This window comes from Bidens hawaiensis, unplaced genomic scaffold, assembly GCF_021521415.1.
Source record: "Bidens hawaiensis isolate Kalapana, Puna unplaced genomic scaffold, B.hawaiensis_p1.1 tig00042047_1, whole genome shotgun sequence".
NCBI lineage: Eukaryota > Viridiplantae > Streptophyta > Magnoliopsida > Asterales > Asteraceae > Bidens > Bidens hawaiensis.
In genome coordinates this window covers 10,719-38,612 of record NW_027505757.1, presented here as the reverse complement: position 1 = coordinate 38,612, position 27,894 = coordinate 10,719, and the positions used below count along the sequence as shown (strand labels likewise).

Here is a 27,894-nt window from a genome sequence, read left to right as displayed (position 1 = left end):
CGACAATCATAATTACCATCAGTTTTATAGTACGATAATTTTTTCATTTTTGATACAGTAATAAGTTATTTTAATTGTAAAGTAAATAATATTTCAAAGCTTTCCAATAATGTATTTTTTATTTCGCATATAACATCGATATACTAAAAAATAATGGTAAAACATACATTTTTAAACATCAAATTTCTTGTAATTTCCATAGACTTATACCTAGGACCAAATATAAAAAAAAGTTAGTTCTACAAAGTCCCCTAATTAAGAATATATGTTATTCATCTCTTTTTATAAAGGCATGATTCTTCATAATTGAGTATATATGCACTCATGCATGTACATATATATTAGTTGATTTATGATTATTATTAGAGGCTTGAAAATGGGGTCAAGAACAAGACAAGAGGTTGAGTTTGAAGAAGAGGAAGAGGAGGAGCAAAACAGCCCATCGAGGTGGCGAAACAACAGTGGCACCACCACCGCCACGAATCGATTTGTTATTCATCCACAAAATTGGTAATATATACATCACTACTAGTATCTTTAGTTTAAATTAATTATGTTTGAAGTTATAAACTTTTTTATCAACCAAAACTTTACGTACTCTAATTTTGGAAAATTAAAAAGCAACAAACTTGGATAAACAAATGATTCATGTACTTCCATTATTGTAGTTGTAAAGATTCTTTTATTGGTCTGAACGAGTCGAGACATACATTATTACTCGTTAAAAGTCGTACTACAGGTTAACATGTAACTATTCATCAGAAGTTCGAATTTAGCGGAGCTTAAAAAGCTCGAGTGAGTTCTGAAGGTTAATCTTGAATTATTAATATAGTTAACGTTTATTCTGTTGTGTTTTATTTTAGTTAATTCAATTATAATATGTTTATGAAAGGTTTTGTCTTAAACAGAAAGTTTAGTACTTCTCTTGGAGAGGATGTTTAGTAGATTTATAAATAGTGAAGACCCTATTAAGGTTCGGGTTTGTTGAGTTCGGATTAATCGGGTTTCGTGTTAATCGGGTCGGGTTATTCGGGTTACTCTTATGCGATTTCGTTTTGTTCCAGCGATGAATATGACATTAATCCTAGTTAGTTTACATACAAAATAACTATGCAACTATTTTCAATAATAAAGAGTTCGGTTTGTATAGTTTTCTTTGGTGCATATACATACAATTTTTTATAATCAGGTCATTATACTTATATACGGAGTAGTTGTTTTGCTTTGACTGTGTAATCATAACTGAATTAATATAATTAGTTGTAAGTATGAAGTATGTAAGTTATGATAACGATATCAAAACTTACAACCGGATCTAGACACTGTGTTACAACCGCTCTGGAATTCGACTTTATCGAACACCAAAAGCAACCATTGTTAGCTCTCCATCTAATGTGGGTCATAGCAATACTACAATTCAATATTGAAAGCAAATCTAAATACTGCAAAGACAACTTAATTTATAAGTACAATAGTTTAATAAAGCCATTGGGATGAAACTAAGGTATCGATTGTGATTTGTAAATTGAAGGTGGGTTTGGACTATGGCATAAATCCTCATTGATATAACAAGTGCATGTGTTGGTAATCGGGTTATTCGGGTTAACCCGAAACCCGACCCTAATAACTATTCGGGTTAATCGGGTTAACCCGAATAATACTTTTTGACCCTATTAACCCGACCCTAATTAGCTTATTCGGGTTCGGGTATTTTGGACACCCATACCCCTAGGTATGTGCCCTACCACCGCGTCTAGGCAATCCCAAAATTCTCTCTTTTCCTGATCCTCTAAACCTACATGAGGCGCGTAGGCGCATACTACTCGCCATTACTTTTTCTCCTAGTACTAATCTCAACACCATAATCCTGTCATTATGTCTTATTACCTCCACCACACTAGTGTGCAGTTCGTTATCCACTAGAAACCCCATTCCATTCTTAGCTCCATCAGACCCCGAGTACCACAATTTATACTCATTACACTCATCCCCTCTATGTCCTTTTCGCTTAGTCTCCTGGAAACATGCTATCTGAACCCTATGTCTTTTAAGCACATCTACCAACTCTAGCATCTTACTATTAAGTGTTCCTACGTTCCAAGAAACCAAACACAATATATATATACTCCCAATCTTTACCTTTTCCTTAGCTTTTAACAAAAAAAATAATCAAAAAAACTCCTACGTAACACTGAGGTAACGTGAAAAAGAAGTGTTTTTAGAAGTGATGAAAACAAAGAAAACATAAATAAGATAAAAAATGAAAAAAAAAACATTAGCAAGATAATAAAGTTAAAAATTGACATCAACTTATTGAAACTAGTTATTGCGGTATTTGGTTGAAGACATATGTATTGAAAATGTTGTTCGGGTAGTTTGGATAATAGAATGTTTGGCTTATTATTTTGTATATATAAGAAAAACGGTTTATTTATAAATAAAATTAAAATTAAACCATCGCGTCCATAACATCGTCACCTAAAAAACACGTGTGCCCAAAGAACTTGAAAAGCATGCAGGCCGGACAAAAGAAAATATAAAGCGTCCTACGTATAGGACAAGTGTAATGGGGCGAGGGTTGGGGCGTAAAAGGCCGAGAAGGAGGAGGAGCACCCCCCCTCCCAGCAATATTTGGGCGAAAAAAACGAGGGCGAGGTGAAGTTGTCGTCGGAAAGAATGAAGAAATAATATTATTATGACCGTTGACAACGGTCAAAACTTAAAAAAAAATAGTTAAAACTATAAATATATATATATATATATATATATATATATATATATATATATATATATATATATATATATATATATAAACATACACCTTCTTCTTCATTTCATACATAATTCATACTCAAATTATTTAAAAAAATCTAGCAAAATGAATCTTAGAAACAACCCGAACTAACCTAATCCTGTGGAACTTACCACTACCATGACATAAATCATCTAAAAACACGAAAAATTTGCCGAGGAACTTAACGATACCATGAGAGAAACCAACAAACAACAGGAAAAGATTACCGCTATGATGAAATTGCGGAAAATGAGTAAAGAATACGAATCCCTCAAAGCGGCCGGGTTACACGAATAGGCCGCATTGTTGCAACGACGAAAAGTTGAAAAAATGCGCGAATATTATGGATATTAGTTTTTTTTGTTATGTTTTTTGTTTTAAGTTATGTATTTTTTAGTTATGTATTTTTTTTATTTTTAGTTATGTATTTTTTTAGTTATGTATTCTTTTTTTTGTATTTCTTTTTAATTTTAATACATTTTTATTTTATTATTTAATTTACTTGGTTTTTATTTGTTTAGTTTAACTATAAAATGAAAATAATAAAAAAAGATACCGTAGGCCCAGTTTGTAGCCCCTACACCATTACACACCAAAAACAAATTCTCAACCCTTGCTAACTAGGCGCCACGTGACACAATTCGCCCCAATTTGTAGCCCCTCCACTACGCATACCTAATAGTGTGGGGTGTTTCAAGTTAAAAAAAATTGATTGATATGACGCCTCATCATGGATGCCCTAAAGAAGGAAAGACTGATCCACCTCTAACGGGAGGATTATACCTTTGGTCCGTCTTGGTATTTATTGGGAGCTTCGTTTCTTTAGGTTTTCCTTATGTGATCATATGCTTCTTTCTATTATGGTAGTCTTTATCTTCTTACATTTTCATTGTTGACATTGGTTACTTCCATTGACCCTACTAGATCGGATGATATGTTGAGTTTATCTTTGGGCTGACGAAGACGTCTACCGAGCAAGGCGGGACCTTTATAGGGGCGGGGAGGGGTCATGCCCCCCCTGTTTTCCAACCAAGACTTTCATTAATATGGATTTTTAATAGAAGTTGGTTTTTCTAGGTTTGATCTTTTATCCCTTGAAACGTTGTGTTTTAGATAACTGATAGTAAAAATAGTATAATGAAAAGAACATTTATTGTTTTCTTACAAGGAACAAGGACATCCATGGTTTAGAGATGTAGTTGTAGAGTGTGAAGATGAAATAAGAAGGAAATGATGTTTTATTGTAGTGAAGGGATTGATTTCTTTGTACTCTTTTAAAAAGTATATTAACTTTTTTATTTTACTTTGTCATATATATAATACATAGTAAAAAAAATTTTTTTAACTTAGTTAAATATTTATGAATCTGTCTTCAAACAATTTTAAAAAAATTGTAATCATGCTAACTTTTTTTCTAAACAATGATAACCCTTTTAATTTAATATTTTCTTATTATAAATATATTTTACAGAAAAATAGGGCTTGTCTTTTATGAACGTCAATCGTTATTCAAGGGGTGTGATTCAAATAAAAAAGGTTTGAACCATTTGAATATTAATGATTTTCGCCCCCCTCAATTTCATACTTCAAGTTCCACCACTGCTACCGAGGCTTCCTTCTATGCGTTTTGTATTGGCTCTAAGCTTTGACTATTTACCCTATCTGTATTCACTTATGGTTCCTGTATTCACATTTTTAGACTTGTCTTCTTCCATACCTATAGAGGTAGGGTACTGAAAAGACCAAAATACCTTTAAGTAACATCCGCGGGTCAACCGTGAACCTACCACAAGTCACTCGCGGGACATATAAACCATCCGCATAAGCATTTGAGGAAGAAACACCCTCGGAGAACATGCGGAAGCACCTTGACACCCTCAGGAGTCATCCGCAAGAAGGAACTTTCTTCCGCGTTAATGACTGTGAGGTATACCTTGGGAACAGCTGTCAACAGTCAAATACCTTCTAGAAGATCTACCAAGATGCTTTCTTGTGCAATACGTGACCTCTCAACCAATCAATAAAGGACACTTGGCAAGGCCGTTATAACCGTGCACATGGCCAGTGTTGCCCATCAACCTATATCAAAAGGACGCGTGTCCAGGTGGTTATACATGCACATGCAACGTATAAACCGAACCTATCAAAAGAGGACACGTGTCCAGGTGGTTACGAGAGCATCTTCTTAAGGGCAGCTGGCCCAATCACTCTTCCCACACTCTTCGGCTATAAATACTCTCTTCGTTACCATGAGGTATTCATTCACTCCCACTGTACTCTCTCAATTTACTTAAGTGCTTATCTTCTACAGAACAGTACTTATTCTCACGCCGGAGGGTGGTTACGGGAAGACCCCCCCCCCCCTCTTGTCCTTCCCGTAACAAGACTCACGGTGTTTGTTTTGCAGGTTTCGGTCGCTGGACTTTGGGAGGTTGTACTCATATCTTGGTTGTAATTATCGTATCCTACCTTGTGGACTCATTAGATCCAGGTGTGTTTCTTCATTGGGCCCATCCGTGTTTTGTGTTAGAACAGCAATAGTTTTAGTTGGTTTTTTAGTTCGTTTGATATGAGTAAACTTCCTGAAGGGCCGACGGGAACCCCTGCATCCGATTCACGTGTGACTAACATGGAAGCACCTCCGGGTCTTTGTGTTTTGCACGTATTACGACTCCATGTGGTCGTACTTTTGAACGTGTCACAATTCCGGGGTCACGAATCACCAATGTAAAACCTGGGGGTTTTACCCTAGAAAATGTTACAACACCAACCGGTCCCACTCCCACAGACGGGGGACGTGGGTCGGCACCGGAAGGTTCAAATTTGGGTAATATCAGACGGATTACGGATGAGACTCGCCGAAACTAGTCAGAATTTGATCTGGAAAATGATTCAGGCAAATCTGACATGGCGAGATCCCATCAATCAAGAGAAAAGCTAACTCCCGAGGAGTGGCTTCATGTGCAACAACAAAGTTTGGTGGCTGAATATGAGCGCAGAAAACGTGATGAACGATTTCATGCCCGCATTATGAGGAATCTCCCAGGAGATCTCCTTCTCCTCCACCAACAGTAAGAGGAAGTCAGCTCCGTTACAGCAAATCGACGGAACCAGAGTTTGGCGAATTACCGAGGTTACGTCTTCGTCCTCGCATAAATATGCGGATGCCATCTTACTTGGAAGAATTTGATAGTTACGACTCAACTTACCAACCGGGAGAATACAGTATGTACACTGGTAATAGTAGGATGAGTTCACGGGCAAGAAGTAGTCGTCCGCAGGACATAGTCCGCCACACTGAGTACTACAGTAACGCCGAACGGGACTTCACCAAACCATATCGTCCGGCAGCCTTTGCCGAAAAGTCAAAATTCATAACAAGTATTGCTACAGCACCCTTCCCTGTCAATGCTAAAATACCTACATCAGTGGGTAAGTACAATGGTATGACTGATCCAAGTGATCATCTCCAGAATTTCGTGGCAGTAGGTGGGGTCAGTGGCTGGACGCTCCCCTATTGGTGCCATATGTTTGCATTGACACTGACGGGGGCAGCAAGGGAATGGTTTGAAAAATTACCTGATGGTCAAATTTCTAGCTGGGATGACATTGTAAAAAAGTTTTCCCAACAGTCCAGCGAGCAGAAGAAACATACTCGAGATCAGTCAGAAATTTTGGATGTTGTCCGCCGTGGTAACGAATCCATAGAAGATTTTATCACCAGATTCAACGATGAAAGTTTGAACATCGTTGGGATAATCCTTTACATGCTTCGTGGTGCCTTTCGCAAGAATGTCAAGTGTGACGACTTAGTCCTCACACTTACTGGCAGAGATGGAATGCCAAAAGAGTGGGATGATCTTATGACCGCAGCAAAGGTGTATGCTAACACTGAGAAAACATTGAGGAATGATAACCCGAAGCAAAAAATTTAAAGTCGAATTTCAAACTCCAAGACCTAAGAGACAGGAGAAAGGCCCTATCTGGTCAAGGCTTCAGCCAAATGCGGAAGTATCAAAACCATTTGATGCAAGATCTCTCATAGGCAACAAGAACAAAGCGGGACCCTCAAGCCGGGGTCCCAATAGTTGGACTCCTCTTTCAAAGACTCCCGCTGAGATTCTCACTACAGAAAATATAAGTTTCAGAAGGCCACAACCACTGACAAGAAGGTCATTCTTAGATGCCAAGAAGCTTTGTTCGTATCATGATGACATTGGTCATAATACAAATGAGTGTAGAACATTAAAAAGTGAAATTGAGGCAGCTGTGAAGTCTGAAAAACTTAAGCATTTAGTGAAAAATGGGAAACCCAATAACGGTAAAGCGCCCATTCGGGACAACCAAGGTCCAAGTAAAAAGCAAATTAAAGATTTGAACGTTCAAAGCAGGGGATAAGACAAAAGAATCTGATGATGAAGAATGGAAGAATGAGCCAGTAATCTTCCCTCGAGTTAAAGGGGGCCCGAACAACAAGAACCCCCAGATCATCACTGCCCTTTTCGGGCATTATCGCTCTCATTATGTCTTCTTCGACATCGGCAGTACGTCAGATATCATGTATGAAAAGTGCTTTGAATAGCTTGACGAAGAAGAGAAAGAAAAATTGAAACCCATTCATGCTTCAGTATCAGGGTTCGAAGGGGAAAATATGCATCCGCGAGGGGTAATTTCATTCCCAGTTACCTTGAGCGACGGAATTCATTCGAGAACCGAGGAAGTCAAATTCCTGGTTTTGCAAGCATCATCGAAGCATGACATTATTCTCGGACGAGAAGCAATTTGTAAGGCCCCGTTACCGGTAGCCCTACTTTCGCGTTGGATTTACTCATAAACGCAGTTCTAAATATCAGAGTTAATTAAAACATTCGCGGAACATTAAAAACATTCAAACCATTACATTCCATAACCATAATTCTTGTCTTATCGAGCATTCATAGTCATTTAAAAACAAAACATGGTCTTTTAAAATAAAACATCATAGCAAAATCTTCAGATGCCAGCTTCGTCCAACTCTGCCTTGTGTCCTCCTCAATCTACCTGCCTCATTCTACTCACCTGCATGCATACTAAAAGTCAGCTACACTGAGTGAGTTCTAGTTAATCACATAATCATACAATACCTTCTTACATTTCATACTTAACCTCTTAACTTTCTTTCATACACACATAAGTGCATATACTTTCATTCTAACCTTCATACTTTCTTTACATACATAATCATACGTTTTAAAGAGCCTTTCGCCCTATAACCTCACAGATATTATAAGGGTCTGGTCCCTAACATCACAGATATTATAAGGGTCTGGTCCTTAACATCACTAATATTATTAGGGTCTGGTCCCCAACATCACAGATATTATAAGGGTCTGGTCCCTAACATCACAGATATTATAAGGGTCTGGTCCCTAACATCACAGATATTATTAGGGTCTGGTCCCCAACATCACAGATATTATAAGGGTCTGGTCCCTAACATCACAGATATTATAAGGGTCTGGTCCCTTTGTTTCGTGTAACTGTACCGTACCTGTTCATACATACTTTCCTTGACAATACGTGCAATCTCCGAAGAGCGTTCACGTACCATCATCATAACATACATACATTATGCATACATCATATATTCATGCATACATCATATCTTTCATCATACTTATCAATCATATCTTAACTACCACCTGACGGTTCATGCAATATCCGAAGATCGTTCACGCCCCGTCAAGCAATCATCATACATAAATCATACAGGGCATACACTTACCACTTAAGCGTATTAACTATCACATCGAGTATGCACACAGCCCCGAAAACATAACAAAGAAGTGGGGCTAGAAACTCACCTGAATCCTGTTACGCTCTCCGTTAATCGTTATTCCCTTCTTGAGCTGTGCACGGCTAACTGTAAAATATTTACATGTATCAATTAACTACTACTACTCATGTTGTATTTCTATCTTTATATAACCCACAACGAACGGGGGTCCGGGGGCAGCGCCCCTGGCAGCGGGGTCTAGGGGCGGCAGCCCCTAGCAGGGTCCAAGGGGCAGAGCCCCTGGCTGGGGTCGAGCTTGGAAAAATTTTATTTCCATTAACTGTCGTAACACATTTTCCATTAGGTTTTTAATTTATTTTCTAATTCGCTAACTCCAGCGAACTTATCACTAAGCGAACTTAACAATAAGCGAACTTAACATTAAGCGAACTTACTGTAAGCGAACTTAGTGTTAAGCGAACTTAACATTAGGCGAAGTTAAGCATTCAGCGAACTTAACATCAGGCGAAGTTAAGCATTCAGCGAACTTAACATCAGGCGAAGTTATGCATTCAGCGAACTTAACATCAGGCGAAGTTATGGCTTGGCGAACTTATCACCAGGCGAAGTTATGCATTCAGCGAACTTAACATCAGGCGAAGTTAAGCATTCAGCGAACTTAACATCAGGCGAAGTTATGCATTCAACGAACTTAACATCAGGCGAAGTTATAGCTTGGCGAACTTAACATCAGGCGAAGTTATGCATTCAGCGAACTTAACATCAGGCGAAGTTATGGCTTGGCAAACTTATACAAGCGAACTTATACTAGGCAAAGTTCACAGTAGGCGAAGTTCACAGTAGGCGAACTTGCCTTCAGCGAAGTTATCTAGTGACGGCCACTGGCTTAGTTTAACTCCGCTAATCGGCTACATTTCAACGTATAAACCTTTTTACCATTCTCGTAATCGATCCCATGGCCAACTTTGGATAAGACTTGACCCGGACAAGCGTAAAGTTTGGACCTTTAGGCTTAAAACGTTCAATAAGGTTTTCTTTAACGGGCCACTCATAATCGCAGATTCGTTAGGTTCATTTTAACATCAAGTTTGCCACTTTAATACTAGTTTAGGCCCGATCTACTATGGGTTTAAGTCTCAAGACTAACCGTTCATGAAAACGTAAACTTTAACATGGAGAACATACCTTTAACGCGTTTGAAGGTTACGGTATAGCTTGGTTACGAAAGTTAGGCCTCGAATCTATCTTGCATCACAAGAATATATCCAGAATTGATGCTTGTGTGGCTCGGTTCTCACCTTCACTCTCGGCCGAAGGTTTATGGTGTAGGGGTGTGTGTGTGTTTTTGAGTGTGTAGAGATTAGGATGAATATAAATGAGGGTTTAGGGTTTTAGGTTGGTTTAAGAGGGTATTTATACCTCTTGAAGCCCATGGACCTAAAGCCTATTACCACTTAATCCACCTTAATTAATCTAAGTCCATGATCCGTTCCTTACTCGATATTAATTAATTAATAACGCGAAATCACTAAACGTAACTTTCTTTATTTAACATTATAATATTTAGGATGTTACACAATTGGTGACTTCAACGCCCATCCGTCCACAGCACACAGTGCAGTAGGAGTTCCGACTTGCACTGGTATAGAAATAATTCATGTCAATCGACATTGCTTTGCAACCGAGAGCTCAAAACCTAGCAAGATCCCAAAACAAACTTTGAGAACTGAACCAGAAAAAGTGGGTCTTGAACAAAGATTTCCCCGATCAAACTGTAACAATTGGACCTGCTATTTCCGAGATAGTACGACCTTTCTTGAAACAGATATTATAAAAAAATATTGATGTTTTCGCGTGGCAACCCGCGGATATGACTGGTGTCCCGCGGAACATTGCGGAACACAAATTAAGGGTAAACCCGTTGTTTATGACGATTGTTCAGAAACAATGTAAGATGGGTCCGGAACAGACAAAAGCAACGAACGAGCATGTCCAGGACCTCTTACAGACCGGGATCATCCGTCCAATCTGCTATCAGACATGGGTTGCTAACCCAGTCATAGTCCCCAAGAGCAACGGGGCGTGGCGGATGTGAATTGATTTCAAAGATCTAAACAAAGCATGTCCTAAGGATTGTTATCCTTTACCATAGATTGACCTCAAGGTTGATGCTGTGGCACCATTCAAATTCAAGTGTTTCCTGGATGCCTACAAGGGTTATCACCAGATCCGCATGGCAGCAGGTGATGAAGATAAGACAACATTTGGCACAGACCAGGGCACTTTTTGTTATAAAACGATGCCTTTCGGACTAAAGAATGCGGGAGCCACATATCAACGATTAATGGATATAGCGTTCAAAGACCAAATTGGTCGAAACTTAGAGGTGTATATCGACGATCTCGTAATCAAAAGTGTTGAGGAGAACCAGATGTTGAGAGATATTGAAGAGACCTTTGAAACATTGAAAGGTATTAACATGAAGTTTAACCCATCCAAGTGTTCATTCGGAATGGAAGAGGGAAAGTTTCTGGGAGTGATTGTCATGGATGCGGGCTTCAAAGCTAATCCAGATAAAGTTCAAGCTATAGCCCGCATGCCTTCCCTGTCTTCCCTCAAGGAAGTTCAGACACTCAATGGCCGACTGGTTTCTTTGAATAGTTTTTTGGCAAATAATGCAGCCAAGTCTCATCCTTTCATCTCAACTCTGAGGAATTGCCTCAAGAAAGCACAGTTTAAATGGACCACGGAGGCGGAACAAGCTTTCTTAGAGGTTAAAAAATGTTTAATGGAACTTCCCACGTTAACAGCACCTCACGCGGGAGAACCTTTAACGTTGTATCTATCGGCTTCAGACATTGCCATCGGGATTGTCCTTCTGACAGATCGAAAGAACGTTCAAACACCGATTTACTATGTCAGCAGAACATTATCGGACCCGGAAACAAGATACTCCATGCTTGAAAAACTTGTGTTGGCACTGGTCTATGCTGCCCAACGCCTCCGCAGGTACTTTCAAGGACATCCCATCAATGTCTTAACCGGATACAAGCTCAAAAACGTTCTCAGTAAACCAGAATTGTCTGGGCGCTTGGCCAAATGGGCCATCGAACTAGGTGAGCACGCAATAGAATACAAACCTAGGCCAGCAATCAAAGGGCAAGTGTTGGCGGACTTCGTCACAGAAGTCCCGCATCACAAAGAAAGAGAATATTTGACCGAGCAACAACCCCAAGCACCTCCGGAATCAGGACAGATTTGGTCTTTATTCACGGACGGAGCTTCAAGCAGTGAGGGATGTGGCGCAGGCCTCAGGTAGTCAATCCCGAAAGGCCATGAGTTTACATATGCCACAAAGTTGGATTTTAAAAGTACCAACAACGAGGCAGAATACGAAGCTTTCTTGGCAGGCTTACGGATAGCCAAAAAGCTTGGGGTAAAATATTTAGAAGCTCGGGTGGATTCCATGCTAATTGCGGGACAAATAAATGGAACGTATGAAGCTAAGAACGATGTCATGGCTTCTTATTTGTCCCAAGAAAAAGCCCTGATTCGCCAGTTCGCCTCTTTCAATGTTATTCACACTAAGAGGAGTGAAAATAAATCAACGAACGCTCTTAGTAAACTGGCTTCAACGAATTTCGAGCATTTTGCAAAAGATATTCGTGTCGAAGTCTTAGACCATCCATCCGTTCCACAAAACCAAGTCCTGGTAATACAAACTGGTGTTGAATCTTGGATGACACCCATCAAAGCTTATTTATCTTCCGGATCACTTCCAGCAGGAAAAGCCGAGGCTCGGAAAATCAAACACAAAGCTTTAAATTACCAAATGAATGATGGCATTTTGTACCGGAGATCATTTCTCGGCCCGCTGTTACGATGTGTTGACGCAGAAGATGCAAATTACCTAATCTGTGAAATCCACGAGGGTATCTGTGGACTGCACGCGGGACCGAGAATGACAGTTGCAAAAATCATGAACGCGAGGTACTATTGGCCTGGCTTGCACCTGGACGCTGTGCAAGAAATCTGAAAGTGTGATTCTTGCCAGCGCCATGCCCCCAACACCCTACGACCTAAAAACGAACTGGTTCCGGTAACATCTGCCTGGCCATTCCAAAAATGGGCTATTGACATCATGGGACCCTTCCCAGAAGCCCCGAGAAGAGAAAGATTCTTGATAGTGGCCATCGATTACTTCACCAAGTGGGTGGAAGCCAAACCAGTTGCCTCAATAACGGCATCAAGCGTAAAAAAATTCCTTTGGGAATTCATCATATGCCGGTTTGGCCTCCCGCAGTAATTGGTAAGTGATAATGGGACCCAATTTGCTGACAGCGGACTGCGGGAGTGGCTGAAAGAACTTCAAGTCACTCAAGTTTTCACCTCTGTAGCTCATCCGCAAGCAAATGGTCAGGTCGAAAGGACCAACCGAACTATCAAGGAGGGAATCAAGGCGAGATTAGGAACTAAACGGACAGGGTGGGTCGACGAACTGCCCCACGTACTTTGGGCTTTTCGCACCCAGAAGAATTCTAGCAACGCAGAATCCCCGTTTAGTCTGACCTACGGCACCGAAGCCATGATTCCTTCTGAAATCGGGATTCCATCCGCACGAGTTCTGTTAATCGATGATAATGATCACGAACTCAAGTTGAATCTTGATTTACTCGAAGAAAGGAGAGAACTATCACCGATCCACAAGCATAATTACAAGCGACAGCTTCAGAAATATTATAACTCGCGGATCCAAAAATGCGAATTTGATCCCGCAACAACGAGGCTTCCGGTCTGGAACCTCTGGGCAAGTTAGCCCCAACTTGGGAGGGACCTTATAGAATCAAGCAAGTGTTACCTAAAGGTGCCTACAAGTTAGAGAAAATAGATGGGACTGAGATCCCCAGAACTTGGAATGGGGCTCAGTTGAAAAGATGTTATATTTAGCACAAGTGTTTTCTTATTGGCCTGCGTGCCTCAATAGACTAACAAGCCATATAATTTCCTTTATTGTAAGAAGGCTTATGCCCAATCTATGAAAATCTCGTACTTGTAACATATGTTGTAATCTTTTATTGACAAGAACGAAGATCCGGATAGACACTTATATTATGGTACATAAGACAAAGTGCACCGGAGGAAAACAAGACTTCTTATCATACCAGTCAAAAGAGATTACAAGCAAAAGGAATCGTTTACAACAAAGTTAGTTATACATTCACGGGGCGACATCCTCGTCTTCCGTTTTATCATTCGTTTTCTAGGCTTCTTCTTCCTCCTCATCAAGACCTAATAACTCTTTTAGTTGATCTATAGCATCATCCTTATCCGCAAGCTCTGATATATGCTCTGAAAGAGTGAACTTAAGAGTATCAAAATTCTTGGTCTTCTCGATGAGGACGGAAGCAGTATCCTTACCAAACAAGGTATACTCCTCCGGACGCCGACCTTCGGAACCAAACTTATAGCCTTCCGCAAAGCCCATCTGTCGTCCAGCTTGTTTGGACGCCTTCAGAAGCACCGCAACACAATTTCCGAGGTCATCACTATTCCGGACATCAGTAATAACCTGATAAAATAATTAAGACATGCATAAGCACGAGTAGAATGGTCGTTATAATCAAAGTGTAAGATTGAATACCTTGGGAATTGCTGCTGATAACAACCATTTCTTGTCCGCATTGGACCGGAAAAGCTCCATCTTATGACCAGCACACTCTAAAGCCTGATCTCGGTTCTTGGCATAAAGGTCGACTAAACGCTTCTCCTTAGCCGCGGATTCAGCCTGAAGAGACCTTATCAGTTCAGCTTGCTCATCCAATTGTTTTTGAAGAGCAGCTTTAGCTTCTGAAGAGGACTTGAAAGCTTGGTAACTTTCCTTAGCTTCAGTCAAAGCCGCAAATGTTTCTTTCTTGGCATCAAGCAGCTCAAGATCCTTGTCATCATGTTCTTTGTTCATAGCCAACCAATCCCGGGCTATCTCCTGATTGGTGGAGACAAGATTCGCCATGATATAAGAGTTGGAATTCAACAACTCTTGGCGAATACGCTCCCTCTGCCGCTTCTTTTCCGCAGGAGGAAAACTCTCTTGAAGAAACTCATAACAGAGATCCGCGTCATTGAATGTGGAATCTTCACGCAATGTCAAACGTGGACAATGCAGAGCAGCTTCTCCCTCATGAGCAGCACGAGAACTTTGACCCTTGTAAGGAAACATACTAATACCCCCTGGTCTCGAAAATGATGAACGTTATAGTTCGGAGACATGCGGAGAGTATCAGACTCATGACCTCCTTTCTCCATATCCTTCAAAGGAGAGGTACCCGTCAGATTGATCGGGTTTTGGAAAGTGTTCTTGGGTGAAGAAGGCGGAGTTGGAAGTTTCGGAGCCCCCGAATCCTTCAAACCTAAAATACCTTTAGAAAAATCTTTCAGGGCCACTGAAAGATTTAATCAAAGTCAATTAAAAGGCATGCGGAGCATGGTTATTTATGCCAAAAACAAACAAACTTACCCATAGAAACATCTTGGGCATCGAGTTCCTGCAAACGGGACCCTAAGTCCGCAGGTTGGCTCATCTTTTTCTTCTTCTTCTTCTTAGGAAGGGCGGTCTCGGCAAGTTGAGATCTGCGTTTTTAACAACTTTAGATGGTCCCTCACCAACAATTGGGACCTCGTCCTCAGGAGCAGCATCATCGGCGACATCAGCATCGTCACCACCTCCTAAGGTCTTCTCGGTGGAAACCTTACCAAGTTTGCGGGTCAAACCTGTGGTCATAGGCAAGACATTGGTAGAATCAGTAGTATCAATACATGGTCTTTCTACGCGAGGTGATGACTCCTCGCTAGAAGAAAGGAGCACAACCACCCCGCTAGAAGTCACAACAGTAAAAGGTTGAGGTTTTAGAACCTCCTCACCTTCAGCAATCCTCTTCTCACCTTTCGCAAACATTGCTTCGGAAACAACAGGCTCCGCGCGGAGAGGAGAAAATAAGAAGTTATGCTCGGTGCGTTCAAGAAATGGAACGTCGGTTGCAGCAATAGGACGGCGTGCCATCATGCCTCCTACCTTATCCATTAAAGAGGAAAGAATGGATTCTTCCCCTGCAAATTTAATACAAAGGTAAGAAAAGGAACAAGACCTTGAAATATTACAAGTAAAAACTTACCTCCACCAGAATTTTCATAGGAAGGCTCTAAGGTCGGGAACGGCCACAAACGGCTCATCTTGGCGTACACTAACGCCGCCTCAGAGATCGCCCGCATGGGCGTTGGCGTCTTTATTAATGAAGTATACCACGGGATATTAGTCGCCGTAGTAGCAGCAACGGAAGGAAGGGTATCTGTAGCCTTACGATGACTCATCGTAAATGGAATTACACCCTCCCGAACCCAAAAGAATTTAGGTTTCCATTCGTAAAGACTCCGGTAGCACTCGGTACCAATAGGGCCCTCATTACGACCCCTTTTGGTAGCGGACCATCCAAACCACCCAACGCGGTGCGTCAGCTTGTAGAACACTGCAAATTGACCTACCGTCGGGTCAATAGTATGAGCCTGACAACAAAACTCAAAGTGACGTACTCGGAGCATCCCTAGTGGGTGAATCTGGGAAAGATGGAGGCCGTAGGAAGTCAGAATGTCCTTCACAAACTTCGTTATAGGTAACCGGAAGTTGCTCGTTGTAAAGAACTCTGTATATATGGCCATCTTCCCAGTCGGAGGATTAGTCGCAATAGATCCGTCCGCCGGGCGTTCCGGCTCCCATTCTGGAACCAATCCGTAAATGATGACGTCCTCGTACTCTTTCTCTTTCAAATGCACTGTAAGCTCATGGATCGACAAAGTATTTTTCTTCTCACCAGCCATATGATAGAAGTTTACAGAAATCTCTCAGATAAGATGGAGGTTTTTTCTGATTAATCTAGATGTTGAAAGTGATAAGACCGAATTAGATTCACAAAGGGTTAGTTTATACCCATCGCAATAAATGCTCCCTTCTGACTGACAGAGGAAAGAGAAAACGCGGACCATGGGATGATCGACACGTCAGGCGGGAGATTCGAAAAGCGTGACAGGTTGTCAAAAAGGGGATGTCACACGTCTCGTTAACCGTCGCTTAAAATTTCTCTCCCCGCCACGTCACTGGTGTTACCCAAGATACACGAATTCAAAATTCAAAAAGGAAAATATCTTGCAAAGATATTATCAAACCAAAAGTTCTTTCCATTTAAATATTCACAAGTGATTACAAAAATATGGAAAAGAAATTGCAAAAGCCTAAATCCCAAAACCTATCTACGGATTAGGAGCAGATGTGCCTTCCGGAGCATTTGGAGCCTCGTCCTTGGACTCGTCATCCTCATATTCATCTTCGATATAGACGCGTAATTGTTTTACGCCATCATCATTCAAAGCAAACTCCGGAAGCATATTTTCTAGCGGAGAAAAAGGATCATCAAACTCTTGAACCCGCATGTCTAATTCTTGTTTCGTGTCAAGGCCATGTAGCGGATGGTTCTCAGTAGGTCGTCCGGACTGAGCGAACACCAAACCTTCGTTGAAGCCTTCCACTCGCCCAACTGCCTTAGCAGCAGTCGTCAAGTTAACAAAGCAGTAAGTGAGTTCTCTACTCTTTTTAACATAATGAATGACCTAACAACAAAACATAAAAGACATGTCAGCACAAAGATAGAAGTACACGGATAGAATAAATATGAAGAAATCCTACCGAGCTCAGACCACGGTTGAGGAAGTATTGTCTCTCTCGCTCGGCATGCTCCGCTCTATCACGAAGTCCTTGTAATTCGGCGGAGGCATGGGTACTTGCTTCAGTGTGAGATTGCAAAAGGGAGTCATATGCAGACTGCATATCAACAACAGTTTTATCTTTAAGCTCAGACTGATCCCCTTGCAATCGTAACGCCTCCTCTAGCTCTTGGATTCGGGCATTTTGGCGAGACACTTCGTCATGAGTATTCGCCAATTCATCTTTCTTCCTTTGAGTCTCAGCTCGGGAAGCCTCGAGAGTGTTGTTAGACCTCTCGCAAGCTTCCTTCCAACCTTGAGCGGCAGCAATCCGGTCCTGCTCAGCTTTAAGTGCGGCTTGAGTATCAATCAGCTTCCACCAAGCCGCAGCTGCCGCCTTACGCTGCTCCTCAGCATATGCCTCCGCTGCCTTAACGGCCTCGGAAGCCGTACTCAGCTTTCCACCCATTGTACGCCACTCCCGCAAGATCTCTTGGGTCTGGGCTACAGTATTAGCCAAAGACACGGATAAACCAGTGTGAAGATCATCGCGAGAGCGGTCCTGAAGATCTGTCATTTCGGCAGGAGGCATGCAGTGCTTCACAAAATTCATACACGTTTCAGGGTTGGTAAAACGTGACCCATTGATAATATCCCATGGTGGGACAAACAAATCAAAATCCCCTCCTAATTGCGCATCCCCGTAATACTGAGATCTTGAGGTTTCACGTCGTATAGGCATCGAGAAGGATTGTGGTGGCTCACCTTGCGTTGACCCTCTCCCGGCTTCATGGACGGATGGTCCAAACAGCGAACTCCTCATCACATTAGTAGTCAAAGGTGATGGGGAAAATTTCTCAGTAGAAGGACGAAACGGAGACCCATGAACCAGAAACCCAGCATCGTCAACAACTGGGCTATCTTCCTCGTTCCCGGTAGCAACCCCAGCATCGAAAAAAAAACTATCGACTGATTGGATGCTGGGCGCACACTGGTCCCCTCCGCACGCACCTCGGTGGGAGGAGTACCAGGTTTGTCCTCAACCACCTTTTATGGGGAAAGAGATGGTTGCTTCTCAACAATCGGAGTAGGCGTGGATAACTTCTCAACCACGTCATCCTCCACAATCAGCGGATCTACACAAGAAATTTGCAATCAGATCCGGACGTTAAGAGAAGTTAAAAAAAATTTTAGCAATAGAAACTCACCAGTTACCGTTCCCAGACGTTCCGCAAGACTAGGCTCCGGCTTCCTCAAGCGTCGGGTTCGCTGTTTCTTTGTCTTAGGTCTTTTCCCGGCATCAGCGGCGCTAGTACCCGCGTCACTTGCCTGAGAAGTTCGGAGAGACCTCTTCCGGTATAATTCTGCCAACAAATGCGAAACAGACCAAGTTTCGGGAGCGTCATCTGAGCTTTCCTCCTCGGAAGTGGTAGAATCGTCACTTAAGATAACGATTGTTCCATCCGAGGTTAGCACATTGAGAGGAGGAGGGTTCAAAATATACGCACTTGTTTCAAAAATAGAATCCGAGACAACCGGCTCGGCCCGCACACTCACAGGAAAGAGGAAGTATTTGGCATTCCTCTCCAGGACAGGCACCTGCTTAAGGTCGCGGATAGTTTTCCCCACGCACCCCTTATCATCATACAAGGAGTTAAGCATTGATTCGAAACCTGAAGAACAAACACAAAGTTTAAAAACAGAACTTTGGAGGATTAAATAAAAAAAAATTTGTAAACTTACGACCGTCCGGCTCAACGAAAACAGGCTCCATACCGGGAGCAGGCCATAGGCGGCTCATCCCCGCCCAGACAAGGGCCTCCTCAGGCAATACCCGCATTGGTGTTAGCGGGGTAGTCAGTTTGCGGACCCAGTCGCGGTTCTCATGAACGGCCAGAGTAAGGTCAATTAAAGGCTCGTTGCCTGACCGACGAACCATGGCTTCCGACACCACATCCTCCGATATCCAGAAGAACTTCCTCTTCCAGTGTTTGGATATCGTCCCAACCTTGCGCCCGAAAGCCCTGTCAGATGACGAATGACAAGAAAACCACCCATTTTGACGAGTCATCTTGTAAAATACGGCGAAACGGTCCAGCCGAGGTACCATCTCATGAGCCATGCATACGAACTCGAAGTGACAAATTCGCATGACGGCACCTGGGTGAAGCTGGGACAAGTGAATCCCAAACGCCTTCACCACCTTCATAAAAAACTTTGTGACGGGAAGACGGAAGTTTCCTGACACAAAATAATCAGCATATAATGCCATCTTCCCGGGAGGGGGGAAACTGGCAATAGAACCGGCAGAACGGAATTCCGACCCCCACTCCGGTGGAATGCCATACGTTTCAATAAGTTTTTGATACTCATATTGGTCCCACTGCACCTCTATCTCGTCAACTTCTGCCATCGTGCTAGTCATAAACGTCAAATCCCTGGTATGATGATAAAATCAAAGGAATATGCAGAGAGTTTCAGAGAAAGAAAATAAGAGAGTAGTCAAAATACAAAGACGATAAAGCTTCAAAAAGAAGTTAACCCCCCCTATATATACTCATCGCAATTAATGCGATGGGATACGAATAGTGGAGAGAGAAAAATTCGACCAACAGATACTCGCCATGTGACGCGGGAAAATTCAAAAAAGTGAAAAAGTTGTACAGTCGGGTACAGTTGCAGCCGTCACAAACGTCCTGTCACCTGCACACGCGCCTGCAAGCTGTCAACTTGTCCTTTTTTTCATGGTTATCCACAACAAACAGAAGATATTTTCTACCAACTTATAACGAATAAAACCCCCCAAATACACATTAACTCCAAAATTCACCCGCATAAAGTACTTCACGCGGAAGAAACACTGGACTGAGGGGACTTATAGAGGTAGGGTACTGAAAAGACCCAAATACCCTTAAGTAACACCCGCGGGTCAACCGTGAACCTACCACAATTCACCCGCGGGACATATAAACCATCTGCATAAGCATTTGAGGAAGAAACACCCTCGGAGAACATGCAGAAGCACTTTGGCACCCTCAGGAGTCATCCGCAAGAAGGAACTTTCTTCCGCGTTAATGACTGTGAGGTATTACCTTGGGAACATCTGTCAACAGTCAAATACCTTCTAGAAGATCTACCAAGATGCTTTCTTGGGCAATACGTGACCTCTCAACCAATCAATAAAGGACACCTGGCAAGCCCGTTATAACCGTGCACGTGGCCAGTGTTGCCCATCAACCTATACCAAAAGGACGCGTGTCTAGGTGGTTATACATGCGCATGCAACGTATAAACCGAACCTATCAAAAGAGGACACGTGTCCAGGTGGTTACGAGAGCATCTTCTTAAGGGCAGCTGGCCCAATCACTCTTCCCACACTCTTCGGCTATAAATACTCTCTTCGTTACCATGAGGTATTCATTCACTCCCACTGTACTCTCTCAATTTACTTAAGTGCTTATCTTCTACAGAACAGTACTTATTCTCACGCCGGAGGGTGGTTACGGGAAGACCCCCCTCTTGTCCTTCACGTAACGAGACTCACGGTGTGTGCTTTGCAGGTTCCGGTCACTGGACTTTGGGAGGTTGTACTCATATCTTGGTTGTAATTATCGTATCCTACCTTGTGGACTCATTAGATCCAGAACTCATACCTGGGGATTGGATCTGTGTTTCTTCAATACCAAAAACACCCAATACTACGTACGTTTTCCTCTCGTGTAATTTTATTGTTGCTTCAAGGTAAGGTGGTTGTGTTTTCCTTCCATAATCATAGGTCAGAATATGTTAACTTTGACCACGTGAGTTTTGTTGATTTTTTCGGTTACTTCATATTTTCTAAAATTTAATACAATAAATCGACAAGGATATTTGAGCAGGGGTGTGCTTACGGGTCAGACATGCGAGACCCGATCTTGACCTGTTTAGTGGTATTCTCAGGACCTATGACCCGACTCTGTTGTAAATAATTGAGTTTGATCAGTTCAGGTCTCACTCGTCCTATCCGGTTTATGTAAAGACAATATGGTTAGACCCACGAGACTTGACCTGGACCCATTTAATGATATTCAGAGGACCCGAGAACCGACCATATTGTAAATAACGGGTTTTACAACGGGTCTGATATGGGTCGAATCTCACTTGGTTTATGTTCACACTTGTATTTGAGTCTTTTCCCTTCTTAATACATAATAATTCAAAATATATTATTCTAACTGAAATAAAATCCCATGACCATTAGCCAAATTCAAACAAGAACTACAAAATGTAAAATGTACATACGTTTTAGCCCGCATTGGTCAAGGACTCAAGGGTTATTCCATACGGTAAATTGATTCGACTATGTAATTTCCAATAAATGCGGATTTAAAGAAAATAATATATCACTTTTGTAACATTATTATTACTAGTTTAGATCTTGTGTTACACACGAACAAAAAATATATAAAAATTTATATATATATATATGTGTGTGTGTGTTTTTTATTATTATTATTATTATTATTATTATTATTATTATAAGATATCACATTGTTGTTTTAATTAAAAAAATTCAACATACAAAGACAAATTGAAAAAAATAACAATTATGCCACATGATTCTAACTTATACCATGAAACAAAAAAGGACATATTGATGAAAACTTCATCATTTGCTCAAGTCGTATTTTTAAACTACTAATCGTAAACGTGTAGATGTAACATAAGTTGTGTGTTATAAACACTGTTTTTTTTAAATTATAAAAACATATAAGCACACAACATAAAGAATGCTTCAAATATGAATATAACAATAAAATCAAAATCTCGTGAAATAAACCATCATTTCAATCCAAACATCTATACATCCAGACCAAACATTTATAAATAAATTCCCAAAATAAAAAAGATAAATAAATAACAAAGTCTCAAAATTTAAAAAAAAAATAACAATAAAACAATTAATTGTCTTTATTACTCAATAAATCTTAATTATAACCATTTATTTTGAAACTCTCTTTAACTTAGGAGTTAATGTTTAATATTACTGTTCAAATTAACATATGGAAATTATATAAATGAAAAATTGATTAGTTGGAAGCATATGTGAACATGCTAATTAAAAGTCAAATAAAAACCTTATATTGCTTTAATAGTATAATAAGATTCTTTTTTATTACCAAATGACCAAACATAGTAAACATAAAAGTGGTACTACGTTTTTCTCAATTCAAGCCACCAAACAGTAGCACAGATCGTTGCTAACCTTACCGGAGTTATAAACTTCTCCTTAAATAAGTTATATTATTACTTATTATTAGAGATTTACGTTCCTTCTTGATCTTGTTTGATTCTCCAACCTAATCTTTGATGTAGTGTTAAATAAATGATGTTGTCTATATATGAAGTTAATTAATATAACAAAAAAAAAGATAATTTATAATAAAAGCACATCAAATGGATTAAAGGACAAGAATTTTTTCCACTAAAATTTATACTATATATAATACACCAAACAATGGCAAATTAAGACACCCATTTTAAGTAACTTACAACACTTAAAGCATGAGGTACATGTGTTAGTAAGGGTAAATATGTATTTTAAACATAATTCATTCAACTTACAAGTTTGTTCCCTCATTTTTAACCATATTATGTTTTTAATTTACAAACTAACTTCCCACCCATGATTTTTAAACGACTATAGCCTTTTCATACGTTAATATTTTTATAAACAAATTGCACCATAAAAACGAGCATTTTATTCTCTTTAATTTGGATATGATATTGTTGTAATTTTTTTTCATTTTAAATAAATTAATATGTTACGTAGGGGTGTTCAGTGTTGGTTTTGATGATTTTTATGTAAAACTTGTGAGTCCAACCGTTAATACTGATTTTTTGTCGTCCAAAACCAAACTCAACAATTGAAAGTTGAAACCGAATTGTTGCAAACGGCCTGGTTCCAGTTTGGTTTCACAGTTAAACTTCAATAATAAATTTAGTTTAAAATAATTAATAATTAAAATGTACCATCAATTTTAACTAAAAACCAACATAATATGATACTTGAGATGATCACAAATAAAAAATGATAATTTTAATTAGCCACATAAATGGTAAATATTAATGGAAGATCTAGGATGTGAAATAATAACAACAAGGATTACAAAATGAATCATATTGCAATTAGGTTAATTTACAGCCTTTTCTGGTTTCATATGGCCGGTTGCCAATATAAACCGTGGACCAACCGTTCATTACATTTTGAAAATTTGAAACCGACCAACAAACCGAAAGTAAAAAAGAAAAAGAAAAAAGAAGTCAAATCAATGACCGATTTAAACAATTTCAAGGTTTTAACTGAACCATAAACACTTATATTTGTACGTGATTAACAGGTTCAAACACCCGCTGCATCGCGCGGGCACCCGTCTAGTAATTTATAATAAAAGCACGTCGAATGGATTATCATAACCCGCCATTTATAGTGTCGTCGCTCTAAAAACCACATAATCGACTAACTTTTAAAATCATAACCCGCCATATATAGTTTGTTTTTAACCTACTATATAACAAATGAAAATGCGGTTGCAATTGCAGGTTGTATTTAGGATGGAAGCATTTCATAATTGTATGGGCGGTTTATTCCTCCTTCTTCACACCTCTGGAGTTCGGGTTCTTCCGAGGTCTGCCGGAGAAGTTATTCCTCCTCGACATTGCCAGCCAGCTTGCTTTTCTCATCGACATTTTCCTGCATTTCTTCGTCGCCTACAAGGACCCTCACTCCCATCGCCTTGTCTGCTCTCATAATCGAATCGCCCTTCGGTCGGTATTTCTTCTTTAATTCAATATCAATCATTCCTTTTATTTATAACTCGAATCGCCTTGTTTCAGCTACTTAAAATCTCGCTTCTTACTTGATTTTCTTGGTTGTTTGCCCTTGGACGCCATTTACAAGGTATATGATTTAGTACAATACGATTCAATTTGATTTAATTCAACGCGATTGTATTCAGTTCGATTTATTAACAGAGTGGGTATATTTGTGTAATTGAGCAGGCTTGTAACAGAGAAGAAGTTGTGAGGTACCTGCTGTGGATCAGGCTAAGTAGGGCTCTCAGAGTGACTGAGTTCTTTGAAACATTGGAGAAAGATATTCGAATCAACTACTTGTTAACCAGAATCATAAAGCTATTTGTTGTTGAACTGTATTGCACACACACAGCTGCATGTATCTTCTACTACCTTGCCACCACACTGCCTCCAACTAAAGAAGGTTACACATGGATTGGGAGCTTGAAGATGGGAGACTACAGTTATTCCCAATTTAGAGATATAGACTTGTGGACACGCTATATAACTTCCCTATATTTTGCCATTGTCACCATGGCAACTGTTGGTAAGTGAGCCAACACATCATCATCATCATCATCATCATCATCATCATCATCATCATCACCACCACCACCACCACCACCACCATCTTCTACCATTGAAACTGCAAATTAAAGAATGTTCTTTATTAAATGTAACTGATTTATGTCATTTATTGCAGGTTATGGAGATATACATGCTGTGAACAATAGAGAAATGATATTCATAATCATCTATATTTCAGGTGACATGATTCTTGGTGCTTATTTACTAGGTAATATGGCAGCACTTATTGTGAAAGGATCAAGAACAGAAAGGTTTAGGGATAAAATGACAGACTTGATCAAATATATGAACAAAAATAATCTTGGGAGGCAGATAAGTAAAGAGATCAAAAGCCATGTGCAGTTACAATACGAGACCAACTACAATGAAGCTGTTGTTCTTCAGGATATCCCAGCTACTTTCAAAGCCAAGGTGTTATATATGCGTGTCTATATATATATATATATACATACATATACACATATATATGAGAGGGTTATCCTAAAAATAAGTAGTTTCCTAGGAAGACTAGGAATAAATCACAGTCATTGAATCATGTTAATCAATGGTTGAGATTTAAAATTACCAAAAATTGACATAGTTTTCTAAAATTGTTCATTCACCATAGGTTGTAATGCCACATGCAAAAAATCTATTGGTTCTTACCATTCATAGGAAACTCCTTAGTTATATATATATATATATATATATATATATATATATATATATATATATATATATATTATACTGATGTTTTGTGTTTTACAGATATCACAAAAGTTATATGATCCTTATATCACAAAAGTTCCTATTTTCAAGGGTTGCTCTCTTCCATTTATCAAACAGATAGTAAGTTGTTTGTCAATAAATTTCCAGTGTGATGCAAACTTTGTTCTTCATTTTGATGACACAATTGGTTGTTGGGTTATCTGGATGCCCATTAACATGTCATGTTTAATTTAAAAAGTAATATTTACATGTTTATCACCTATACAAAACTATTTGCACCAACAAAAATGTAAGACACTAATGTTTCTCACTTATAATTTATTTAGTTCTTTTATGTTGTAGGCGATTAAAGTTCAGGAAGAACTTTTTCTTCCAGGAGAAGTGATTATTGCAGAAGGGAATATAGCAGACCAGCTATACATAGTTTGTTATGGGAAGTTGGTATGAGTTTTAGCTATACGATTATTAAGTTAAAAATGGGTTGATTCGGGTCAGTTATAAAACGATATAACACTAAGTAGCATAATATTGTTGTATAGGAGGATGTGGAAAGAAGTGAGAATGAAGCAGAGAAATGTGTTAGGATATCGGAAACTTGTAGCTCCCTAAATGAATTGTCAGTTCTTTGTAACATTCCAGTACCTAATACAGTTCGTGTTGCTGAGCTGTCAAAGCTATTACGAATTCATAAGCAATCTCTGTTAGATATACTAGAGATACATTATGCTGATGCGAGGATCATTCTAGATAACCTCCTTGAGGTCAGTTACTTCTGTTTAACATTGTAAATGATTTCTGAAGTATTTATTTAATGAAATTGCAAACAATTAGCTTTTAAGTTAGAAATTCTTTTATGATATCTCATTTTTTTGTTATCAGGAAAAACAAACACGCCTCCACAACAAGATATTGGAGTCTGACTTGACACTACATGTAGCAAAACATGAATATGAGTTGGCTTTGAGGTTAAATTCTGCTGTTTTTAATGGTGACCTCTACCGTGTAAAGCGTTTGGTTGAAGCTGGGATAAATTCTAACAATAAAGATTATGATGGAAGATCACCATTGGTATTAGTTCCAAAATTATTTTTAAAAGAAAATATGATAGTTATTTTAGAGACTTTTTCATTTTCTGTGAAATAATTAGTCACGTACAATATCATAGAAGAATAAGCATATATGTCATTTTAAAGAAATGGTCACTCTCTCAGTTTATTGTATGATGCAACAGTAAATACATGAAAAGTCTTCAAATATTTAAGCTAAACACAAAAAGTACAAGTTTTCTCTCTCTTCAAATATATATCAATTTCTTAATTGAGTCGATTTATATCAGATAACAAATAATATTTTAGCTTTGATAATTACGTCTAATAATTTGTTGCTTAGTGAAAACATTTTTTTTCTCAAGCAATGCGAGTAAATAAACAATTATCTAACACTACATACTAATGATCTATTCACAGCATATTGCAGCAATCAAAGGATTTGCAGACCTCGTTGAGTTTTTCTTGCAAAAGGAAGTAATAATTAATGCTACAGGTAAGGTTTTCTTGGCAATGTTGCATTAGTCCTGCTACAATATTTAAAATGGAGGTGAAAATTTAGCCCATTTAGTTATAAACTGGTCAACTCGGGATGTGTTTTATCTAAAACGGGTCAAAAACATTACAACTAAAATGGGGTTGTCAAATACTCACCAAATGTGTATTGTCAAAGCACACATACCATCTCTCAATTCAAAGATATATTATTATTATTATTATTATTGTTGTTGTTGTTGTTGTTGTTGTAATAAAAATGATTCATTTGCGACCTCTAATGTAGATAATCATGGAAATACTCCATTATTTGAAGCAATCAAGAATGGTCACGATATGGTGGTTTCTATGCTTGTGGAAGCAGGGGCATTTTTGGAAATGAGCAATGCTGGAGACTGTCTTTGTACAGCTGTTGCAAAGGGGGACATAGATTTTTTAAAACGACTTTTGAATAATGGAATTAATCCGAATTCTAGAAATTATGATCTTCGTACACCACTTCATATTGCTGCTGCAGATGGCTTGTATTCAATGTCTAAGTTGATCTTAGAAGCTGGGGGAAGTGTATTCTCCAAGGATAGGTATGTTTTAAGTTTCACATTTTCTTTTATAAACAACTAATAGTTCATTAATTGTAGCTGCTAACTGTTTGGGTTTGTTGTAGATGGGGTCACACACCTCTTGATGAAGCTCGAGTGGGTGGAAGTAAGAAACTAATAAAGATACTTGAAGATGAAATATCAGATAAGATTGCATGATGTTTCTCTCTCTATATATTCCATCAATTGTAAAAGTATTCAAATTATGTTTCAAGTTCTAGTGTTGTGAAGTTATATATCCTTTAGATAGTTGGTAATATTGCTAATTTATGACCGATAATGTCACTGAATTGTTGAAGCAGAAAT

At 39.4% G+C, this 27,894-nt stretch overlaps 1 protein-coding gene across 1 annotated transcript; it reads left to right on the top strand.

Moving 5' to 3' along the window:
- Window positions 1–352: 352 nt before the first annotated feature.
- Window positions 353–27,894, top strand: LOC143615184 (potassium channel KOR1-like). Its single transcript, XM_077088377.1, has 12 exons — window positions 353–510; window positions 23,901–24,125; window positions 24,195–24,258; window positions 24,360–24,699; window positions 24,856–25,151; window positions 25,488–25,568; window positions 25,791–25,889; window positions 25,988–26,209; window positions 26,328–26,516; window positions 26,915–26,990; window positions 27,276–27,570; window positions 27,654–27,894. The coding sequence occupies exons 1-12, from the start codon at window positions 353–355 to the stop codon at window positions 27,745–27,747; spliced, it is 2,139 nt and encodes a 712-aa protein (XP_076944492.1). The 3' UTR covers window positions 27,748–27,894.

Coding starts and splice junctions, on each gene's coding strand:
- LOC143615184 (XM_077088377.1), top strand. CDS start 353: ATGATTATTATTAGAGGCTTGAAAATGGGGTCAAGAACAAGACAAGAG. Junction 24,126..24,194: donor CATAATCGAATCGCCCTTCG/GTCGGTATTTCT, acceptor GCCTTGTTTCAG/CTACTTAAAATCTCGCTTCT. Junction 26,991..27,275: donor AGTAATAATTAATGCTACAG/GTAAGGTTTTCT, acceptor CCTCTAATGTAG/ATAATCATGGAAATACTCCA.